General features: G+C 40.9%; 1 protein-coding gene across 1 annotated transcript in view; it reads left to right on the forward strand.

The window, feature by feature from the left end:
* The window catches only part of opn5 (opsin 5), a 35,328-nt gene extending 19,123 nt beyond the window's left edge, over positions 1–16,205 (forward strand). Inside the window, exons 3-7 of the mRNA XM_041064693.1 lie at positions 3,520–3,639; positions 13,333–13,503; positions 14,328–14,662; positions 14,746–14,990; positions 15,904–16,205. Of these exons, the coding sequence (XP_040920627.1) occupies positions 3,520–3,639; positions 13,333–13,503; positions 14,328–14,662; positions 14,746–14,990; positions 15,904–15,970 (938 nt within the window). The 3' untranslated portion in view covers positions 15,971–16,205. The remainder of the gene's footprint in view (positions 1–3,519; positions 3,640–13,332; positions 13,504–14,327; positions 14,663–14,745; positions 14,991–15,903) is intronic.
* Positions 16,206–21,730: the final 5,525 nt, after the last annotated feature.

Raw genomic sequence — 21,730 nt, forward strand, 5'->3', positions numbered from 1 at the left:
GTGTGGATGCAGCTTTGAGATGACATGGGGGTGTTTGTAACCATGCTTTTCTCCTTCACCACTCTCCTTTTTCACTTTTTCTCCCTCTCTTCAGCCTATAGTTTCTGGAAATGTAAGGACCTTTTTTTTTTTTTTTTTTTTTTTTACTCCCTCCAGTGATGGTTTGAACAACAATTAGCGAATAAACCATGGCATACAAGGCAATTAGGCACAGTAATAGACTCAATACAATACAAGGCTCTTTTTTTAAAACATACCTTTCATGCAGTAATTGTTGAATTTAGTCTCAGAAATAATGCTGTATTCATGTCATGTGTTGAGAGCTTTAGTGATGGGGAAGATTTCCATGGTTACAAATTGGAAGCTTTCAAGGCCTTTGAATCATTAGCTATTGTTATTGAGATCTTGGGAGCAGATCTCAATAACAATAGCAATAGCAAAAGATCTGAGCAACAATTTACTCACTAAATGAATATTTGGGTATCACTGAGCTACAGTTGTCTGATAGGCAGAGTTGGTGTGGCTTTAAAAACAGTAACAGCCATTAGAAGATGGTGAACTCTGGCCATGAAGAAACAGACATGGTTTCCATACTCCTGCATGCCAGCCTGTTGTGTTGACACAAGGCAGTTTTGGTCCATGGATTCATGCTGTTGATAACAAATGGTGACCCTACCATCTGCAGCCTCAGATTTCTGTTGTAGGCTGGCAGGAGTGGAACCTTTTTTTTTTTCAATTCAATGTTATTTCTATAGTGCCTTCCACACTCAAAATTTCTGTTGTTGTAGTTCTTCCACCTCAAGGTTGTTGTTCATTCTGAGATAGTTTTCTATTCATCACAGTTGTGATTCATCACAGAGTGGTTATCAGAGTTATCATAGCTTTTGTGTCAGGTCTAATCAGTCTGGCCATTGACCTCTGACCTCTCTCATCAACAAGGTCTTTCTGTCCCCAGAACTGCAGCTCACTGAATGCTTGTTGTTTTTCACACCATTCAGAATAAACTCTCTAGAGCAGAGGTCTTCAGCCTCTGCTCCCTGCTCCATCTCTCCATCAGTTTTGGGGTCCTTGGCCTGAAAAATGTTGAAGACCCCTGCTCTAGAGACTTGTGTGTGAAAATCCCAGGAGATCAGCAGTTTCAGAAATACTCAAACCAGCCCATCTGGCACCAACAATCATGCCGAGTCACTGAGGTCACATTTTCCCCCACTCTTATGCATGATGTGAACATTAACTGAAGCTCCTGGCCTGTATCATGATTGGCTGATTGGATTACGGCTTGAATAAGCAGGTGTACAGGTGTTCCTAAAAAGTGCTTGGTGTGTTACAGTAATAAAGCCTGGAGGAAATAAAAGCAGTCCACCAATGACCAGGTCATTGATGGACTCTTTTAGTGCATTGAGCACATAATGGCAGGGCTGAATAAAAAAATACAGGCTTCTGATTTCACATTTCACAGCTGAATGGCTTCCCAGACTAGACATAAGGTAATTAATGGTGCTGGGCTGGTATTTATTGCAATCTCTGACTTGGAATCATTCAACTGCAGAAAATCTTTGGACGTCTAGCATTTAATATCAGAAACTCAAACACATAATACAACGCAGCTGTGGTACGAAGCAGGATTAAGACATTGTTCTCTATTGCCAGTTTTCAAGTTAGCTGAGCTCCTCCAATCAATATTTTTTTATGTTCACGATGAATCAAATCCCTGCAGTACCATACTTACGAAAGGGGTTGCTTGAAGTTGACATATCCCGTGGAGAATTATTATGTAGCTGCACAGCTCACTGCAGCTTGATAGCTCATTGTTTTGGTTTTATGGCCCGTAAATGTACTGTATGCTGTCTCACTGCTCTCAATAACTTGCCAGTAGTTTCTCGCAGACGGAAAAGCTCTGCTTAGCCATCGTATGCTACCTGCACAAAAGAGGAGGCAGACTAAATTAGCAAAAAGCTGCTAACACATTAGCTATGTAATAACGTTAGCTTTCTTCCTGCCTCTTCAAAAACCATAGGGTGCTGTTAGCACTGTGAGGCTTTTCTTAGTGTAGACGTTAAGAGAAATACTTCTTTATCTGTTTAGATAAAGAAGTAATAGTATTTTAAACACACAGTTGACATGGAACGTTTTATTGCTTTAGTTGTATCATGCAGGAATAAGAGATAATCCAGGAACTTTTAATCAATATCATGAGAACTGGCTCCAAAATAATGCCACTGTTGTTAATACATCTTCCAGGTAGTAATTTGCAATATTGGCTTCAGCCTCCGTTTTTCGGTAGAAAATGATATTATGTTTATGTTATGTTATGTTTGGTGATATTCATCTCTGTAGCTCTCCTGGTGACTTTATTCTTTTCTCATGTGTAGCATTGTGTTCAGAATATTGGGATTAGTGCAGTGACTGTATGCTTCCTGTGCGTGTTTTTCTCTCCTCTAAATCACCTGGCCTTTCATTAAGATTCACTCATTTCCTACATTTTTATTTTCAGACAAGTGCGTGACAGCCCAGCTTTCCATTTTTCCTCTTTAATAATGCATCCTGTTGTAAGTGACACTTAACATTTGACACTTTTCCGTTTTCAGTGTAGTGAGGATCGTGAATTCCAGTCAAAATATTGAACTCGGTGAATTCTTCGGGGCCAAGGAGGCCTATTATGTACATTGATTCAGCCTGTCAGAGAGCAGACAGCATAGACAGACATTCTTTGTTGGACAAAAGAAGCCCAAATGTCAAACTTTATCAAGATTTTCCTTTTCAGCTGGGTACAATTCAGCTTGTGCAAACAATACTTAAATATTGGCATGTCCTCCACAGGACATGCCCCCCTTCTGGGGGACGTCTTGTCTGAACCACCACCTATTTCATTCAGACGAGCGAGTAACTTCAAAGATCTCCTCGTCCATTAATATCTTTCCAAGCCTCTGCTGGCCAGTTGGTTACCGTCTCCCCCCCTGCTGCTAGTGTATGCCCACCAAACTACATATAGTCTAAAACTGAGATTTGCTGAAGATAAGACCTCTATTCATACTAAGAGTCCGGACTATGTGATGATGCATCATTAAGAAAGCTAATGAACTGAACCAGTTGACCTAAATAGATGCAATGAGAAAATTACTTTATCTTGTTTTCTGTGAATGTTCTGAGACATTTAATCCACGGTGTGTTTTGTTATTGTATGATGTTTCATGATGATAGTTTCTATGATGTTTCTATGAACGATCATAGAAACATTATCCATTTGAATAATTACATCCGTGTCAATAACCGACCTGCATTGTTCACTGACTATTGGCCAGTATTTCCTGACTAATTTACATGGTGCTTGAATACAATAACTCAATATTTGAGTTAGAAGAGTCAGTCAAGGTTACAAATATTCATGTTTGCTTTATCACCTACATTACAAATTGAATATCCACAATGCATTAGAATTTATGTAGAGGCAGTAATAACAGCTGTCTCAGAGGTGTAAATGGTATTATCTTAAGCCTCCTCTCTCTTTCTCTCTTACAGGAATAATGTCAGCAACAGGGAATGGCTACGTCATTTATATGACCATCAAACGCAAGACCAAGCTGAAGCCGCCTGAGCTCATGACTGTTAATCTAGCCATTTTTGACTTTGGCATTTCAGGTACTGTAAAACATTTCACTCACTCACTTTGCATTATTTCACTGTCAAGCATAAGTCAAGTACTGATGAAAATCAGTATGAGAGTGCTTTATTAGGCAGTGGACAGTAATCATCTTAGTTGAGACAAAATTTGTATTTGGAGAACTGTTACTGAACTCCTCAACCTTCTGTGGTAACTGCACAAAACCTCTGTAACAGTTGGACTTCGACTTCAACAAAAGTTCTATTGTATTTATTGGGCTCTCTATCACAATGCTTGGTCAGGTGGTTAGGTTAAAAGAGGGAGTGCAGAGGTTACTTTCCTCAGCAGTGTTTCCCAGTTCCTCCTGAGGGATGCTGAAGCATTCCCAGGCCAGAACGTTGACCCTCTGGTAAATGGAAAGCTTTGTTTGCTGAGCTCCCTCTTCATCACAGCATGTGGTGCAGTGGCGCTACACTAGCCCATCTGTCAGTCTCACTTGACATTTTACTGTCACTCATGACCTCAAGACAGTTAAATTCCCTCACTTGAGGCAGCAACTAGGTCCCAGGTCAAGAGGGGCAATCTACCATTTTCCAGCTGAGTTGGAGGTTCTGACTCTCATCCCAGCTGCATCACTCAGCTGCAAACTGCACCAGTGCATGCAAGAGGTCAGTGGTTGTGTTGGTTCTGATGAATTCTGAAGTTCCCAAACTGGACACATTCCTTCCCCTGGCCATGCTGTGAGCCTGCCAGTCCACAGGTGCTGTTCCTGACCTCCACAGTGTAGTATGCTACAGTAACTGTACACATAGACTTATGATGTTTGTGGATTAGACAGTGTAACACATAGGCTGACCCTAGTTAGTCAAGTAGGTCTTGATATTGATACTCCCCATTCAGAAATGTACTCAATTCTGAAGTAATTGCACGTTTCTGTAGGTTTAAAACTAGAATTATGCAAAAAGTGATTGACAAAATATCAAGACCCTGATAGATTTACTCTTCAGTTAAAGGCATACTCTGTTGTATGCCATCACCGTTACCAATTAACTGTGAATCTAATCAGGTACTTGTCTAAAACCAATTTGGATCTGATGTTAAATGTATAAGACTATTTCACATAAAATCATCAAAAGTACAAATGTAGCATATCAGATATTTGGCTTGATCATGTACTGGAGGGAAAACAAGTGGGGCTGTCTATCTGCTGGCTGCCTTTTCATTAATTCTCATTTTGTTTTTCTATTTCACCAATGCTCGTCATGATGTGGCACTGCGTCTCAAAATGCTGTTCTCCCCATTTAATTGTCGAAACCATAAATAATGCCTGTGATTGTTTGACTCTTGGTTAGTTCACACTTCTGGCCTCGGGAATACTTTGACATTTAGATTTTGATTCTGTCTTCTCTCATCACTGGACGCTGTCACATTATGAAACATAGGCTAACACATTTTTCCTTCAGCTAAAGGGGGAACTGATTCTACACGTAAAGGTCACTTTAGTTGTCATAGGGACTACTACTCAGTGAAAATGGTTGAATAATTCCTCTTGTGGCTCTGGAGGAGTTTCTTTAAGCTCACCTTGGGGTTGACAGAAATTCTGCGTTTCTAGGCGGAGGTGTAGAAAGATGTGAGCAATAACCATTAGGCAGCTATGGTCTAGGAGATGGCATTGCCTATCCAATAACTAGCTTGCTAACAAGTTGAATTATCTTAAACTGTTGTTTTTAGGGTTATAGGGTTATATGTATGGTATGTTTTCCAGTTTATCAGATTCAGCAGGAATTAAGGATCCCTTCACCTCAGGATTCATACTGTATACACTCAGAGAAAAAAAAAATATGAAAAAATGTTGGATAATGTTTTAGAAATGTATAAGCCAGCATGACACTCGTTTATAATCTTTTCATTCATTAAATTGTAGCTCAGAGGCCTTTACAGAGAATCATAACATTGCACCATGCACAAATCAACCCAGTAGAGAGCGTGGACATGATAGATCGCTAACATAGGATGTTGGTTTGTGACGTTGCCATGTGGTTTCTGTTATATGCTTAGCAGATGAGTTGACTTTTATATAGATAAACTATCACAACCGTCCCTGACACTAAAATCAGCTAGCTGCAGCACAAAATGTGATTAATGGGCGCTGCCGCTAGCTTAGAGCCCTCTTAGCCCTTCTGGATAAAACAAACCTTAATGTTAGCATTCCAGTGAGTTGAACATAATGAGACACTAGGCCATTGTGTTCTTTTGGCTTTTTCCGATATGATGGGAGGGTGGGGGGGGGGGGGGGGGGGGGGTACAGCTGCAGAAACTACGAGGCACTGAGGAGAAGAGATCTTTCAAGATCAAGGTCAAATCATTTCCCACATCGACTTGTTCCCTGTCAAAAGACAATTTACAAAATACAAAAGTGTAACCAAGACAAACTGTTGGTACACAGCTGCACCCAGAAAAATGGAAGCTGCCTTTAAATCCGTGTTTTGACCTTTTAGATCATTTCATTGATAAAGTGCTGGCATTTGATGATCTCTGACCTCATCTGTCTTGCCTGTATGGATTCTGTTGTTAGCATACATCAGTGACCTGTGCATGCCCCACTGTGTTGAGACACAGTCAAAGTTAACTCAACAGAGACTGTGTGTGTCCAGAAAGCGAACAAAGCTGGGTTATCAGCCCATGTGTTTTCCCTCTAGCTACTTACACAGTAGTCCTGCCTCATAATAAATGTTATTAAACAAGTCTGCTCTCCTCTCATGCCTTGTGACGTGAATTATGACATCAGTGTACTGAGAATAAATGAAGAGTTTTATTCTAAAATGGGTCATCCACCAGTTGAAAACTGGCCTAAATGTTGCAATGTCTTGGTAAACTGATGTCCTAAATCAGCCAGGACACTTCGAGTCATGCTATGCTGTTTCATAACGGTGTTGTGTCTTGAATTTGACATTTTCATTGGGCGTAGTTTGCTTTAGTAGTTTGCTGTGCAGAGGTTTATGCTGCTGCCAACGATGATACAGGTGCTGGTGCGTTGCATTGGTTCTTCATACAAAACTCCATTGACTTTCTGTCTTTAAAAGTGGCACAGGCTGAGGCATTATCAAATAGGGGTAAATGGATGTCAGCACTTATTTATGCAACCACAATGTTATACAATCCACTTAGTTTGTACAACATTGCATTAAACTACAAATTTAGCAGTGGGAATCTCATGTTCTGGTTCTTATTCTTGTTTTAGAATAGGTTCTCCATTCAAAACTGATTCACAATTGGAAAAACAGGCTGGCAGTATTTTCAGGCTCTAACCACCCACTGAAATGCAATGTGAAACATAACTGGCAGTTTATAAAGTTTATTTAATTAAGCAGCATCGTTGAGATTGAGATCTCCTCTTGAAGAGACATTCATATGCAGACAAACACACAACCTAGCGTAGGAAAACCACACAAATAAGGCCAGACAGCCACAGCTGACAAAGAACTGGTAAAACAATTACAAGACTCAGGAATGAACAAATCTAGCTTGAGGGCACTTAATTTCATTTAAAGGATGCAGAGTAGCTGAAACTAGTTATGCCAAGATTAGTGCATATATAGGGGCCATAATAATAAGTGTATTACCGGTGATTTGGAAGTATTTTACGCTCTGCTTGTAGGAGAATATTTAAATGACATTTTTCATTTACTGATCAAGAGCCTCTCTGCTGCTACGCTGCTACAAGTGAAACTCATCCACAATGCTGTCCACGTGCAGGGTGTTTTTAACTGAAACAGACTGTGGACCACATTATTTTCTTTAGAGTTTGCAAGAGTTTTGTGAAGTGCTGCAGTGTGTGTTGATCGGCTGGCCTTCAGTGCTCCACTCCACCAGTGTTAGAATTAGTAGGCACCTATTGTTTGCCTGACTGAAGATTGATTACAAGACAGCTCTAGTGTGGATGTTGCACTGTTCCCCCATGGCTGAATTCTGTCAATGAATGAAAATAGACATTCATGAATCAATCCACAGTTGTATAGGATAAGAAACACAATTTAAATATTTGTAGGTACTGAAACAATTTCTTACTTTTTGTTTGTTTCTTTCTCTTTCATACACCTTTGACTTAAAATCAGAGATAATGATAGGAAGGGTCAGCATTTTACAGTGAATATGAATGGAGGTAGAGCATCAGTATCAGTAATTCACCTTGTTTCCAGCAGCTTCATGCTAATAAGCCAGATCTTCCCCGCGAAGAGTTGGTTGACAGCAAAACAGAGCTAAAAGTGAGTGAATATGAGATTTACATTTGTCAGATCTTAACACGACTCCAAAAGATTGTTGGTGTTCCTGACATTGCTCCACGTCAGCTGGATGTGCTTGCTAATGCTTTCACATCTCCTATTTCATCTCCCTTTTGCATCTTTCTTCTCATTCTCATACCTGCATCCATGAAGTGCTTTTCATTAAAAACACCTTCCATTCAGTACTGTCTTGATTATTCTTGGCAGTATACATCCTGCAGTGTTTTCACACAGTGGAATGAGAGTAAGTGTACAGGAGTGTACATCAGTTTGCCACAATATTAAAATGTAATATTGCTTGTGTACAGTCTTTCAGAAAATATCATATTTACATCTGTCACAAGAACATAAATCATAGAACAGAAGATGTAGATATTTCTTTTCATTGCCAACTCCACTATCAAAGCAGTGTATATTTGCATTAGTAAGCTTTGTGTCTTTGATGTGTGCACATGAAGTGAGTGTAGTGCTTGTTATTCCAAAGACAGATCTTTGTGGTGAGATGATGAGAGGTGCAGGCTGGTCCATCTCTGTTACTCACACAGTCTCGTTGGACCAGAGGGCGTTGGAGTCCTGCAGCAAAGCTTTGGAATAATTGAAAAAAAAATGTAAGTCTTGTCTTGCACCACAGTATGAGGTGCTTGGTCAGTGAAAAGCCTGCTAGGTAATATTTGAATTTCACATTGCAAGGAATCTTCTAGGCTAGATCATGATCTACTCTTAATTTTCATTTTCACACTGATTCTAAGCTGGAGAGTTGATTTGATCGGTGAGTTATAGCCTACAACTTTAATAACTGGTGTTTTCTTTTCATGATTTATCCATTTTGTGTGGCTTCTGTAATGTTACTTTTGCAGAACTGCACCTCTGAACCGTGGTTTGGAGACCTCTGGTTGTAAGCTAACTGAGCCTGGCTAGTAACGGTAACAGACAGATAACGTCAACGTGCCGCTGCATTGGTGTAGGGACCCCACTGGACATTATGTGTCCCCAGTGATGGAGGATGAGGAGGAGGAAGATAGGAGTGACAGTGATAGGACTGACAAACGCTATAAACAACATGGCTACAGCTATATAAGAACACTTCCTACACACACCTTTTATAGGAGAGCTGCTATAGCCCAGTCATACCACAGGTATCCACACAGTGACTCTGTCAGTGGGGCTTAAATATTCTTCTAGTGACTGATGGAAAGGGATGGAGGCTGGGGGTGGAATGGTTTGCTTCGACCATCAACACCGTAGGCACATACTGTATATTGCTGTTATGGTCTGTCACTCTCACCTGTGGCACTCTCACACACTTACATTACCACAAGGCCATGCCATTTAAGTCTTAAGTGGTCTGACTGGCTCCTGATTTTGCAATGTGAGAGGGAAAATTGTAAATATTCTCATACCATTACCTGTACTGGCTTTGCTTCCTATGACCTTCCTATGACGGCTGTTGTATGGCGTTGGTTGACTATAGCATAGACTTCAATGAAAACAGAATAAACACATGGACCCATCTGTTAGGTAGTGCAGTTGCTGTGTTGGTGGGATCTGGATTAAGTAGTGACTTCTGTTTGTCTTTAACTAAAGCAGCCTCCTTATGGAAGCCTCTCGGGGCTGGAAGATGGTGTCAGAATTTATTTTTAGAATACTTATGCTATTGAAATAAAATTATTTTATATAAACAATCCAAATTTGAAAGTTAAAAAAAAATAACTATTTGTGTTTTAAAAATTTTTGAAAAAAATATCTTTCGAGATGTTATTTGAAACTGAAATCACACAATTGAAACAGTAGTTAATTTTTTTTTTTTTTTTACCTTGCATAAAACTTGATGTCATCCTCAGTGCTTTAATCCTCACTAATCCTGCTCTGGTTGACCTTTTCTCACGTTAAGCCTTTTAGTGGGGCTTACCAGGACGTGGTATGCTCTCCCTGATCATCATGAGAATGATAATGTACTAAAACTAGTCTCTTAAGGTGTCTAAAACCAGCTATATCATCTTGCGGTCTTTTTTTTATGCCATTTCAAGATAAAATACACTGATGATAATAAACAAAAGCAACAGCGACAGTTGTTAGGTGAGAATAACCTTGTCTTGTCCATACGTGCACAGAACAATCCAGATCTGACGCTCTCCAGATCAAAAGAGGCCAAATACATTAACATTATGAACATTCTCCATTATTGATATTAGTTTTTGCCCTGCAGGACTCAAGAATGAGAAGGTCATTCAGCTGGTTGATTGAGTTGGCCTGTGGTTCCTGTCACTTTGGTGAAGAGCAAGTCATTTTGACATCTAGTATGAATATGTGAAATTTAGTATGAATATTCATGGTACTTGGGTTGTTTCCATAGGGTTATAGTGGCTGCCAGTCTTTCCTTAAGCACTTCCACCAGGTCAGTATTTCCACTTGACCAACACTTTTGTCAATTACAAGACATAACTTGGAAGCTGACGGCCTCATTTTAATGAAATTCACTATGGATATTGATGATCCCTGGAGGATTAATCCTAATCCTTATACTGATTTGAAGGCAGGTGACGTTTCCCCTTGTGCCACCACCAGGCCAAATATTTAACACCAGCTTACAAAAGCCGGTCCCATCACGCAAATGAGTAACAAGTCAAGCCACAAGAGTTTGCTTATGCTCTTGGTATGTGCCTTTAAAACTAAAATACGTGAAAGGATTGTCCACAACAGACTCAAGACACCATTCTGATCCCTGTGTCAGGGAATCAAGACACAGCTCTTAGTTCTGGTGTACATGAAGTGACAGCTTCAGGACCATTCACCCTAATAGTGTCAAGGACAAGGCAAGGGTTATGTCACAGTCCTGGTTCTGGGCATGTTTCTCCCTTGACTGCAGTGACCAAAGGGCCTAATGGAGGTGCAGTGTATATGCATAAATGAATGTACTGAATGTAAGAGAAACCATCTTGAAATGAAGGCTCCTTCGAGGAAAATGAGCAATCTCTGCAAGTTGGTTCAGACAGAGAGTGAGAGAGCTGCTACAGTCATACATGACATGCTCAACTCACTGCAAATCATGGCCAAAAGATGCTCCACAATGGGAACGTTCACTCAAGCCTTCCTTGCTTAGTCAATCTGTGCCTGCTCCTGCAGTCACATGCTGCTGCTGTTGTTGTTCACATTGCATTTCATAAAGCTGCCTTTAGGCGATGTAAAGTTGGGGTGAAGCACACAAAAGATTTGCAGATGAATGTTTGCTGGGAGTGACCGTTTCAGAGTCTAGATACCACAGGTCAACTCTGTACATACTCTCCGTTTATGCAAAAAAATCCCTTCCATGTGAGCTGGAAGACAAATGACATTAACGGTTGCTGTTACTAGGTTAGACAAACCATAGGGCAAACAAAGCAGTTGCCTGATTTGTTTGTGACTCAGAAATGTGTAAATGCTATTAAGCCTCCGAACATGTGAGCAACCGTGTGCAAGCGTGTGTACATGCCCCGCTGGGTCTTCAGTGATTCCAAGAAAACATTTGGCTCATGCCATGTCTCATGCAATCTTGCCTCGAGAGGTTTTGATGTTTATCCCTTTTATGCCGCTTGGGTTTTGCATGCCACATGGCTCTTGGCCTGTCCAGCTCTCCAGGAAGAGGGCCCACATCTGACACACACCACAGCAATCAGGGAGTCACTAAGGAATACACTGGAGCCTTGTACTGAGCTTATTAACCCTTGTTGTGTGTGGGGGGTATTCCAACCTTAATGGCTGGCACAAATCTCGTGAATATAGCATAGCATTAAAAGTTTTAGGGCTGCTTCCTTTCAAGGAAGCTTTACTACAAGAGTTCATACTATACCTTTGTGTTCATATTAACGTTCAGCATTCCTTCCCCTCTCTGCTCTTACTCCCCTTTATGCTGTTCAGTAATGAGACACTCTTGTCACAAGAGCTGTCACATGTATTTGTGCTTTTTATGCTTTGAATCTGAAATACTTGGAAAGGAGAAAGGGGCTTTTGTCATCAACACTACAAGATACTGACTGGGATTTTTCTGCCTGTTGTCTTTTATTGAATCTCAAGGCAGGGCCAGCAAGTTTAACTTCTGTGTCATCTCAACAGTCTGTGGCCTAAGCTTGAAGCAGCCTGTACTAATGTAGATGCAGTTGTAGGTTTTGATGCAGTGTGTATACAGTTGTACATTATTCTAGCTTTCATTGAAATTTCAGCAACTGAAGTCCAGTGAAGAACCGTAAATAAAAGTTTAGGTCACCATAGAAATTTCATGCAAATTTCATAGAGAACAGACGTTTTTCAGGGATCAAGTCATGTCTTAACATTTACTTCCATTCTCTGCAGGAATAGATAGAAGTAAATGAAGCCTTGAAAGCTGATGCAAACAGTTCTTACAACTTTTGTCGATTACTTACAAACCTGTTGTGTAGAGTTTAGACCTAAAAGAGATTTTCAGCCGTTCCGAAGCAGCTTTAGTGAATATTTGGTGCAGTGGAGTGGAGCAGGCGGAGGGAGCATGAATATCACCTTGAAAGGCAAGAAGACAAAGAAGGTGCTGGTGGAGGCAGACAGACTGGAAACTGCAGAGTATGATGAACATGAGAGTGGAACTCGATGAGTGGATGGGTAACAGGTGAGCAGGTGAATTGGCAGCAGGAGGGAAACGGACTGCCACGCCCAAAACAAACACATACACAGATACACAAAGAAACAAACAAAAAACACAAGGGAGAGGCACAGCCAAGACCAAGACACAAACCCTCTGTCTGTACAAAGGCTGTGTTGGAACAGACTGTGTTACTACATCCTGTGATGACAGGCTGGCTGGTCAGGAATTTATCCTGCAGCAAAATAATGACCCAAAGCATTAGGACAAAAGAACCAGACAGTAGTTTCACATGATGAAGACCAGCACAGTCTCCAGACCTAAACCCCATGGAGCTGGTTCAGGATGAACTGGACAGAAGGTGAAAGCTAAAACAACCTGCAGGAGCAACACATTCGTGGGAACTTGTGTGTTGTTGTTTCCATTTAAGGAACAACATCACAAGTGTGTTTGGCTGTTTAGATCAGTTTTCCTTATCTGTTTTTTAACATGTGGGACTGAGAAACATACTGGGCAATTGGGAAGGGAGAGGCAGCAATTATTAATGGGTTATGATGATTATGAATAGTTTTTTTATGAAGTGGCTCTAAACTAACCACCCTCTGAAACTTTCTGGTGTTTAAATGATTTTCTGAAACTTTAACCTAAAGAACTGATAATAATATTTTTCTCCCCATTCTCCTTTGTCTCTTTACCCCTTCCTCTCTTACTCCAACCGCATTCCCACTCTTCACCTTTCTGTTCACTCCCATTCCCTTTCCCCTCCTCCTTCTCTTCCCACCCATCCTCTTCTTCCTTTTGATTTCTATTTCATGCCTCTTGTTCTTTTATCGTCCTCCTCCTCATCTCCGTCCTTGCAGTGACGGGAAAGCCCTTTTTCGTTGTGTCTAGTTTCTCACACCGCTGGTTGTTCGGCTGGGAGGGCTGTCGTTTCTACGGCTGGGCGGGCTTCTTCTTCGGTTGCGGGAGCCTCATCACGATGACCATGGTCAGCCTGGACCGGTACCTCAAAATCTGCCATCTCAGATACGGTGCGTCAGTATCCCCTTTAACAGGGTCTCTTAAACATTTCAATTCCATGTACACCTACATAGACAATTATTTTTAGAGATTTTTTTCCCCGCGCCCCCACATGTGGCCTGGTCGGCTTTTCCATTTTGTTCCAACTGTCTAAGCTCTAGTTATAGGATGCAAATATTATGCCTGTGTTAAACAGGATATGTTTTGGCCTGTCTTGCACACATATACTTTACATACACATGTACATACTCTTATCAAGAACACCATACTATTACTGGGTAGTTCCTCCCTCTGCTCTTAAAACAGCCTCAGTTCCTTTGGTCACAGATTCCACAAATGTTGGAAACTTTCCTCTGAGATTCTGCTCCATGTTGACATTATTTCTGCAGATTTGTCAGCTGCTAATTTATGTTTTTCCCACATCTCATGCTGTTTCTTACAAACAAAATAAAATTTAAGTTTCAATTTAACTTTAACAACAGAAATGATCTCTTATCTAAAGGTGCTTAATCCCCAACCACTAACTGGTTTACTGAAATAATCTGCAGTTCAAACACACAAACCTCACACAGCTGCTCTCAGAAGAGAGTAGCAGAAAGCAGGCATCCATGTGCTAAAGCCCTCTCGGGTTCATTTCCTTCTTTAAAATGTCGTGTAGAAATGTCTGAAACGGTCGCACACTGTCGACAAGCCTGAATGAAACGGTTTGACAGATGTGATGTATGTGAGCAGATGTGGTGCTTTAGGTGGAAAATACATGACGCCTGATGCAGTGATGTGATCCGTGGGTTCTGCTGTCAGGATTTGACTGAGTTTCAGTTTCTTTCACTCTCAGGCACATGGCTAAAACGCCACCATGCCTTCCTGTGCATGGCCTTTGTGTGGGTGTACGCAGCCTTCTGGGCCACCATGCCCCTGGTCGGCTGGGGAAACTACGCCCCGGAGCCCTTCGGGACTTCCTGCACGCTGGATTGGTGGCTGGCACAGGCCTCTGTGTCCGGCCAGAGCTTCGTCATGGCCATCCTGTTCTTCTGTCTCGTCCTCCCCACCGGCATTATAGTCTTCTCTTACGTCAAGATCATCTTCAAGGTCAAGTCTTCTGCAAAGGAGATCTCGCAACTTGACGCTCGGATCAAAAACAACCACAACCTTGAAATGAAACTCACAAAGGTGGGTGAGACATTAGAGTGAATCATAGTAATCATGTTATGGACAAATCTGTGATATGAATATTGCTTTGTATCCTCTCCCAGGTGGCAATGCTGATCTGTGCAGGCTTCTTGGTAGCCTGGATCCCTTATGCGGTGGTGTCGGTGGTGTCTGCGTTTGGTGAGCCAGACTCAGTGCCCATCCCTGTGTCTGTCATTCCTACCTTGCTGGCCAAGTCCTCAGCCATGTACAACCCCATCATCTACCAGGTGGTGGACCTGAAAAACTCCTGCGCGAAATCCTCCTGTTTTAAGGCCCTGAAGAAACGCGGGCATTTTAGAAAGTCAAGGTAAAAGTGACTGAAATGTTTTTCTAGTCTTTGTTGCTGATTAATTGTTGATGTTTCATTCATGCTTCCTAATCACGAACTCATTCACAGCTTTAGATACGTATGTCACAGGTCCTGTGATTCTGACCACTGTCAATATCATCTTATACCCACATTCTTCTTCCTTGTTTTAACAAGGTGAAGTGGTGCATGTCTGCATTTTTGATCAAGCCACGTGTTGAACTGTCTGCACAGATTTTGGATGCTTCACTGACTTAATCTGGAGGATATTTTTGCCACAAAGCTGAGCTGGAAGCTGCCATTTTAGCACGAAAAGTATTTGGAAAGAGAAGAAAGCGTAGCTCAAAAGTTATTTTTACTGGAATATCCTCAACCTAAGATGGGAGTGATCTATGACAATTGCGTGGGAGCATTAATGAGGTTTTGGAGAAGATGTGTTTGTTTCAGTACATCAGAGCATGTCTTCAGTATCCAAAACGCACACACATGCTTAAAATCACGGGATCCTGCAGGTATTTTTCACAGGAAACCGTAACAGGTTTTGTGGGGATTTACCGGAAAAGATTAAAACATTCTCTTAAATCAAAGACGGTTGTTAAACAGTTGCACCTGAGATTACAGGTGTAAACCGGCACAGTAGTTTTCTAAATAGCATAATGTTTTACACTTTTGAAAGCATAGCAAATGAGAATAAATAAAAGATGGAGTGATTTCAGACACTGCTCATGCCACATCAATGTGTGTGTAACATTACGTTGTATGGATGTTTTCTCCAGAGGTTTACTTATACTTGTTGCACTAGCTTTACTGTTTTTTAACTTGCATAAATCGGTCAGAAGTGAACTTTCATGGTTTTATGTGTTAAAAAGCAAACTGAATCTTGCGTTCTCTCCTGTCCTCATGCTCCCTGCAGGTTCTACACCATCTCTGGCTCGTTAAAGGACACACCGCCAGCCAAAGAAGCTCACATCGAGATGTGAGACAGACACTTTAGACTGTGTGGCCCTCTTCTACTTTGGACAGTTTGCCTTGTTCCCTGACCTCTGTGCCCTGCACTTACCCAGTCACACGCTGCCTGTCGTCTGCTATGACATCATCAACTTGCTCACCTTCGGTCTCGCTCCTTGTTTTGACACGCAAGATGGATGTCTGTGTGCTTCCCGCAGTTCCCCACCTCCTCCTCCTCCTCCTGCTCCTTGGAAACACATCTTCCCCACAAGGTTTTCCTTAATCTGTGGAGTTGCGTTGTCTTTACAGTGGTTACAACCTACGAGTGACATGTTGTGTGACCTTCTTGACTTTGTTTTTCAGTATTACAGACACACTGTCTGTCATGCTTTGGAAAAAAAAAATCACAAAAACAACACGTGTCACAGTCCGACTGTGACACGTGTTGTAACAGTCGAATTGGGAAGTTTCCGATCAGAGCCATGTCACATCTGGAGCTATAACTTTTTGTGAATCCAAATCTTGCAAAAGAGTGAATATGTTATTAAAAAAAATATAAAATTTATTTTCAACATGTTTCTAAAGTTGAACTTTAAATGAAAACAAATCAAAAAACAAAACAAAACAAAAAAAAAAAACCACAAATCAACCCGTTGTGAGCCATGTCAGATTGGGTTTGGATGTAACCGCCAAGCTCAAAGTTGTAGTTTTACTGTTTGTACAGGCTGTTGTCTCTTGTACTCCTACACTTGTATACAGTGGATATACTCATCAAGCACTTCATTAGGAACACCTGCTTATTCGTGCAGTTATCTGATCACCCAATCTTGTGGCAGCAGTGCAATGCATAAAACCCTGCAGATACAGGTCAGGAGCTTCAGTTGATGTTCACATCAAACATCAGAATGAGGAAAAAAATGTGATCTCAGTGACTTTGACTTGATTGTTGGTGCCAGTACCTTGAGGCTGCAACAACAGAGGAACATGTCAGGTTCCACTCCTGTCAAGAACAGAAATCTGAGGCTGCAATGGACACAGGCTCACCAACACTGGACAGCTGAAGGGTGGAAAAAACGTAGTCTGGTCTGGTTAATCTGGATTTCTGCTGAGGCTGCAGATGGTAGGGTCAGAATTTGGCATAAACAGCATGAATCCATGGACCCAGGCTGCCTTGTTGTCAACAGTCCAGGCTGGTGATGGTGTTGGGAATGTTTTTCCATTCAATCATCATTTGAATACCGCAGCCTATCTGAGTAATGTTGCTGATTATGTCCATCTGTTTATGGCCACAATTTACCATCTTCAAGTGGCTACTTCCAGCATGACGATACACCATGTCACACAGCAGGACAGGGAAGCAATGCCCTGAAAAACTGAGGGTGGAGAGAGTAAAGAGAGGCCCTACCCAGTATTAGCACGTTGTTCCTAATAATGTGCTCGGTGAATGTATTTCAAAAGGCACTGAATCCCACCAGCTTATGTTGTCATCAGTTGTTAAACTGCACACACGGAGACATTTTGTGACTCGGGTCCGTGAAACCGAAACTTCGACATTGTATTTACAGAGTGTTGTCATTTTGCTGTCGTCATCAAAAGCTTTTTAATTCCTGAAATGAGTGTTGATGAGCTAAACTGCTTATGGTTTAACGCTTCACAAGAAAACACGCAGACAGGATGAGTGCACTTTACTTGCAAAACTATTTGATATGCACTGATAACAGTTTGGTGTTACACATATACAGAGTATGTAACAGGTTGCTGCAGAGAAGTGGATGGATTCATTCAAAGAAACTACTCCAGAAATTTTTGTCATTCCATCAGTTACCAAAATTGTGGCCATGGATATAAGAACAGTTACGGTTATTTCGGGGATCTTTTTTTTTTTATCTGTGTATTCTCAGTTTTTCTGTTTTTTGGGCCATAACCCAAAAAAAAAAAGTATGGAGCTTGAGACATGAGGCAGTTAGCTTAGCTTAGCATAAAGACTGGAAACAGAGGGAAACAACTAGCCTAATGGTGTCGTGAATTAAAACAGTATATATTTAGAGGTCATAAATGAACTTGTTGTATCTTGCTTAATACGTACACAAACAGAGAAGAAACATATAAAGGCTTTTTTGGGAAGTGCAACTATTAATAACTCTTATTGACCAGTGGCTGTGTGCACTGACTTCTTCTTTTAGTATGTATTAAACAAACAACGTATATTATGTTTATTAGTCAGCGCTAATAAAGGTGCTGGCAGACTGAATTTTGAGCTTTGGACAAAGCCAGGCTGTTTCTCTCTGGTACCTTTCTTTTTAAAGTTAATCGCCTCCTATCTCCAGCTCCATACTGAGGCAGATGCATGAGAGTGCGGACTCTGGCTGTTAGGACCTGCAAGGCAACGTGACCGATGTTAGAACTAACATTAGTAAGCTAAACAGCCAGCGTATCTACAGCTGGCTGGCCACTATTGTGAGCTAATGCGGTACCAAAAAAGAGCACACTGACTATAGGTTTGACAGTATGGTTTTATGAGTGAGTTTCTTTCTTTCTTTCTTTTTTTAAGTGTTACAATGGAAATGGGCGTCTGCACAGTGCTGGTGGACACCTTTTACTGGGTGACGGACACACACATTAAAGAATTTGAGGGAAGAACATAAATATAATGCAGGAAGGGAAACGTATTTTGTGCTGAACTTAAATGTGTTTTTTTTTTTTTTATTTAGAGTAACTAAAGTTATGTCTGAATATTCATACTGGATATAATGTCTATTTCGGAATATTTCTGAGGTAAAAGCAGTAAGAGAATACAGAAATGCATCAGCTTTACTATGTTTTTGCCTTTGCTGTATGAACTTTTTCTAGTTTTACACTAACTGTTGTGTTAAGCGTCACCTTCCACTACAGTGCAAGTAAACGCTAGCGGATCTAGCTACTGAAACGTGGCCTACTGACCCCATCTATCATGTGACCCTTGCATTGCAGGTCTTAGCAGTCACTGAACATTCTCCCAAAGATTGTCTTTTCTCATCTAACTAGTTAGATCTAGCTTGTGACATCAGAGTATTCCTTTAAAGTGAACATTTGCTTGGTTTAACATCTTCCGTTATGCACATACCGGGGGTTTACTTCATAAAATATGTTATATTTGGGTTCATGTTTAATTTTTGTGTGTACACATTTCTGGAATGAAGATGAGCAATATTCAAATAATGGGCTTCGCTTATTGAAGATGGTGCATGTCGGCCACGTGCTCCTTCATGCCGTGAATCATAAACGGGTGCTAACTGGGAGGGAGGAGGTTAAACAAGGGGAATGATTCACTGCTGACACAATGAGAGGCTCCTGTATGCTCAGAAAGTTCAGTAGCTGGGTTATCTAGAATGAAGTGGGTGGAATGGGAACAAGCATGTCTGAAGTCAAAGGGAGAGAGCTGGAGGTTACCAGTGTCAGGGTAAATCAGAGGTTGAGCACATATCTGACATGGAGGTGAACAGAAATAACAGACAGTACTTGATAAATGACTTCAGTGTTGTGGCTAATCAAAGTACTCCTTATGACTAATTGCTTCTGTTTCATCCGTGTTCATTTTTATTTGCAGAAATCTTGGGTTGTAATAATCATGCCTGAGTTATTTCAGCATGTAAAGTTTATGTCAAATGAAGACCTGAGGGAACATTTCCACATCACATTCTGTGATAGTCACACCTGTTAGGATCAGAAGTGGTTATACAACCTGTCTAGATGAAACCCTCACAGGAATGAATGAGGAAGAACTTGTGAGTTCACGAACGGTCAGTCCCTAAAATCAGCTGCTCTGGAAATTCAGCCCTATTACCAGGCAACATCGTCAATACTGGACTGTTCTGTGACTGTTTGGGTTGAGTGCACTGACATTTCTTTTTTCTTTTTTTTTTTTTTTATTCAATGCCAACTTTTAAGTTTGAGGAAGATAATGGTCAATATACTATAGCTGAGGTGTGGTTAGGGTTAAAGTGCCAGATCCATCTGAACTGCTTGATAGGTGGTTGAATGGCTTGGAAAACCACCCATGCCACACACCTGTCCAACACTTATTTACCCTGGTTGGTACAGTCTGATCTCATGCCACAATTGGTCAGGTGTGTGGAGGTGTGAAATGGAGCCAGGGTCTGAACTTCTCAGTCAGGATCTACGTTTTCCTATGTACAACTGAGTGTAATACTATGAATGTCTTCCAGAGAGACTGTGTCCATTGTTATCCCCATATTTGAAGGATATTGCATCTTGTCCATGTCTATGACAGCTGGCGTTTCACCCTTTCTTTGAGTGTCCACTTTGGAACAGCTATAAACACTTTTACCTAACACGGTTAGACAACATGTTGTATGAACTGGTCCTGGTCCAGCACAACCCAACCCTGAGCCAACCAGAAGGTTAGGGAACAATTAGAGTTACAGTGAATAAACATGTGAAACTTGCATTTCTGTCACAGGAGGCGATCTCTGGAAAGTCAGATGTGCTATACACCCATCCACCACCCAGACCTCCACACCCTAATCCCCATTGCTACATGAAGGGCGCATTGCATCATCCAGTGGCACTGTTGGCGGTGGATGTAAATCCTTAAGTGTGGAATTGTCCAGTATGGACATAAGTTCTATGGCCGCTGGGTTTGGAAGTTGTTGCTTTATTATTGGTGAAAGAGATGTTGTACTTTGAAATAGGGTTGGACGATGTGATGATATAACAATAGAGATTTGTCAGCCCTCAGAGATTTCCCTTTAATTACTCTTGTCTTGATTGTTTTTCTGGAATTGCAGACAATGTTGCAGATTCTCAACTAAGAAACTTTTATTGAAGTACTGAACTAGGATTTTTTTTAAATCAATATGACAAAGTTCCTTGATTGTCCAGTTTGTAAAGTAATTGCGTTATCCATATATTGATCCCAAATCTACCCACTGATATTATGATATAAAAATACCTATAAGACGATAAAAGATTTTATTAACATTGCCAAAGTAATAAACCACCACAGTCAAATATACGTTGTAGTTGTAGCAAAATCTGTTACTAGGAAACATAGAATTCTAGCTATTTTCATCAGTATGTTTGGACCTACCTCAAATAGTGTATTAGACAATGCCAAAGCAATCAGTCATAGTTACAGTAATACACAGCAGCAAAATGCAGATCATACCCTGAATTTAATTCAGCTTTTACTGGTTCCAGAGGACGTCTGAGTGAAATTTGTGTCTCATATTCGACTTCTATTCTGGTGAGGTGTAAGTCATTGTCTTGCTGAGCCTTCTGTAAACATGCCACATTGATCACTCTTTTGTTTTCTGCTATGTGTCAGGACTCATCACTGTGCAGACGTTGAAGCCTAAGTGTTTGGACATGTCCTACTGTCTTAAACACCTGACTGGCCTCTAGTCTAAATTTATCCACTATATTTACACACTGCGTCTTCGCGTCAGTTGAGTTGTGTAATTTGTATATGTAACCCTCTTTTTTTTTTTTCTTTCTTCTTCTGCACCTTTTGTAGACAGTTGTTACTCTAACACACAAAGACAATTCCCATAATAATTTTCCATAGGAAACATTTTGAAGCAGATATGTTTATGGTCCCTTTAAATATGTTTGTGATTAGTTTTTTCTCCCTTTGCTCAGCTCCACCCTTGACTCCGTTCCTGTGAATGATTACCTACAGTCCACAGAAAGTACAGGTTTTGGGACCTGATTGTGTCACTTTAATAAGAATATTCCAGTTCCATTTTCCAGATTTAAAGCAATTTTTACAAAATATGCAACCTGCTTTTGTG

Source organism: Toxotes jaculatrix, chromosome 19 (assembly GCF_017976425.1).
Source record: "Toxotes jaculatrix isolate fToxJac2 chromosome 19, fToxJac2.pri, whole genome shotgun sequence".
NCBI classification, from domain to species: domain Eukaryota; kingdom Metazoa; phylum Chordata; class Actinopteri; family Toxotidae; genus Toxotes; species Toxotes jaculatrix.